The 2,689-nt window shown below is 35.0% G+C and overlaps 1 protein-coding gene across 1 annotated transcript in view; it reads left to right on the top strand.

The window, feature by feature from the left end:
- LOC109840185 (enhancer of mRNA-decapping protein 4-like) overlaps positions 2,136 to 2,689 on the top strand; it is a 12,375-nt gene continuing 11,821 nt past the window's right edge. The window contains 1 exon segment of the mRNA XM_020408727.1: positions 2,136 to 2,689. This exon segment is cut by the window's right edge and continues 17 nt beyond it. Coding sequence (XP_020264316.1) covers positions 2,304 to 2,689 — 386 coding nt within the window. The 5' untranslated portion in view covers positions 2,136 to 2,303.

The raw sequence follows: 2,689 nt of genomic DNA, 5'->3' as shown, positions 1-2,689 counted from the left end.
TACATATTATAAATTGTTTATAGATTATTTATAATTCCTATGTTTTCAATTTACTAATGAGTTTGAAATTCTCAAGGTGTTCTTTGTAATAGTTGAATTTTGAGTGTTTGTTTGTAATTTTTAAAAATTTAAGGGTGTTTCTATAAATTATAAATTATGTAGGGGATATTCGTAATTCCTATATTTTCAATGTACTGTTAGGTTAGAAATATTAGGTTTTTTTGTAAATTTTATAATTTTAATGGTTTTATTTTATAATTTGTAAAAAAGTTTGGAGTGTTTATTGCAAATTGCATAAATTTTCGGGGTTGTTTGTGTTATTTATAGGTTTTTAGTGTGTTTATAGGTTTAAAATTTTCTAGGCGTTTTTTACAATTTTTGAATTTTAAGGGTGTTTTTGTAAATTTTTAAACTTACAAGATACTTTCTCCAAAGTTAAAAAACTTACAGTTTCTAGTTAGCATATGTTTTTCTGATTTTTTATTGAATTAAAATAAGTAAAATTTATATTTTTTAAGATGTTTTAATAAAATTTTGAATTTGTAGGGGTGTTGTTGTAATTTAAAAAACCTGGGGGATTTTTTTATACAAAGTCCAATAACTTTTAAATGCTGACTAGCATATATTTTTTATATTTCTTTGCGAACTGAATAAGTAAATAATTTGAATTGTATCAAACGTATCTCCTCTATTTAATAATATGTTAAGTCTCATTATAAATAGGATAAATTATTTAATTACCAATTCAAAGAAGATAGGACAATTAGAATACATTAGGATAATAATATAATATTTAAAAAAATTAAGGGTAATATTGACCATCAAAAGATTTTTTGAACTCGTACTTTTAAAGAGAGTATGATATGATATGATATGATTAATACAAATACTATTGTCCAATTGAACAAGTAAAACGATAGACAATCAATTTTTGCTATAAGAACATAAAAACAATTAACAAAATGAATGAAACTTTGAGTATGTCCTCTGAGCAACAATATGTTATTCATGAACATTGAAATAAAGAAAGAACAACAAGACCACCAATGTTTGTGTTGGCGATTAAATACTCAACGGAGTCATGGAAAAATCTTTAAGTTAGAATGACACCACTATTTTATTTGAAGGAAAAGAAATCTACTCCACTATATTTAAAGGAGAATCCAAATAATTGCTGTTTATGCTATAGTAAATACTGCAGTGAATACTTTATCATAAACAGTAAATCAAGTTTGGCTCTATGCACTCGATGTTACTGTTCATTCTACAACATTTTACAGTAGCATAAACGGTAAATCAAATCTGTTACTTTGTACTCGAAGTTACTATTTGTCTTACAATAATTTACTATATCATAAACAGTAAAGCAAATTAAATATGTTAAAATTTGGATTCTTTTTTAAGTATAGAGGAGTGAATATGATTTCTAAATCAAATATATTAAATCTTGGATCATTCTTTAAATATATATAAATAGATATAATTTTTAATTTTAAGTATATAATAATTAAATTAAATATATTAAAATTTAGAAGGAGATAAGTTTGAAATGAAAGCGTGGAGAATCAACCCTCGTATTGGTATACTACCTGATTTTTTTAATAAAAAATGCCTTAGGAACCCCAAATAGGAGACCTAAGGGATAAAAGGTGAGGTGTCTCTCCACAGAATGCATGAGCGCACCGTTCATGTATTCAGGGGGGAGACACCTCACCTGTCACTCCTTTGAGTTTCTTATTTGAGGTCCGTGTAGCAGCACCCTTTTTTAACAAGTCATTAAATGACTCGAAATCTCAGATCTTGGCTCAACCCATACCCGCTCACCTGGATTTGGGGGCATTTTAGTCTATTCAGTCAAAACCACCCCATATAATTGCATGAAAAATGATAGGGGCACACCCCTAACCACAACCTCAACCACACCCCCTCTCTCATTTGTTACAGTGCACCGGGCCCCACATGGGATTTTAAATTTTCTATGTGGGGTCCGGTGCACTGTAACAAATGAGAGAGGGGGGTGTGGTTGAGGTTGTGGTTGGGGGTGTGCCCCTAATTACATCTCCCAAGAAAACCTGGACCTTTTAGCAAATTTACTGCAAATTATTTATTATAGTGATCGTCCTTTTCCCTTTTCTCTACTCTCTCCCCATCTTGCTGGCCACTTCCACTCGTCATCCCCATTTCCTCCCTTTCATCTCCTTCCCCCAGATCCCTTAACCTGCGCCGCTTCTCCCGGCGCACGATAGCAAAGCACTAACCCCTAAATCTTTTCCCCCTTTCCTCCTCCTCCTCTTCCTCCTCTAATGGCGTCCTCCGCTGGAAACGGAAACCCTAACCAGCCCTCGCCTCCCTTCGACATGCAGAAGCTCTTCAAGCCTCCAAACCCTAGCAATCTTAATCCCCCAAACCCTAACACAGGAGCTAACCCTAACCCTAATTTCTACCCTCCTACTCCCCATGGCCCTTTCTCTTACCCCCCCTCAACTCCCCCTTTCCACCAAAATCCCTACTCTCTTCACTATCCCCAATCTCCTCTTCCCCCACCTCCTAACCCCAATCCAACCCCGAGCCCAAACCCTAGCCCTAACCCAAACCCTAACCCGGGCGCTCGCTTAATGGCCCTCCTCGGCACCACTCCTCCGTCACACCTCGAATCCGCCGCCTCCATGCCGCCGGCGCCGGCGATCGC

This window comes from Asparagus officinalis, chromosome 5, assembly GCF_001876935.1.
Source record: "Asparagus officinalis chromosome 5, Aspof.V1, whole genome shotgun sequence".
Taxonomy (NCBI): Eukaryota; Viridiplantae; Streptophyta; class Magnoliopsida; order Asparagales; family Asparagaceae; genus Asparagus; species Asparagus officinalis.
Note: the sequence above shows the minus strand (reverse complement) of the source record. Positions and strands in the feature narration are given on the sequence as shown.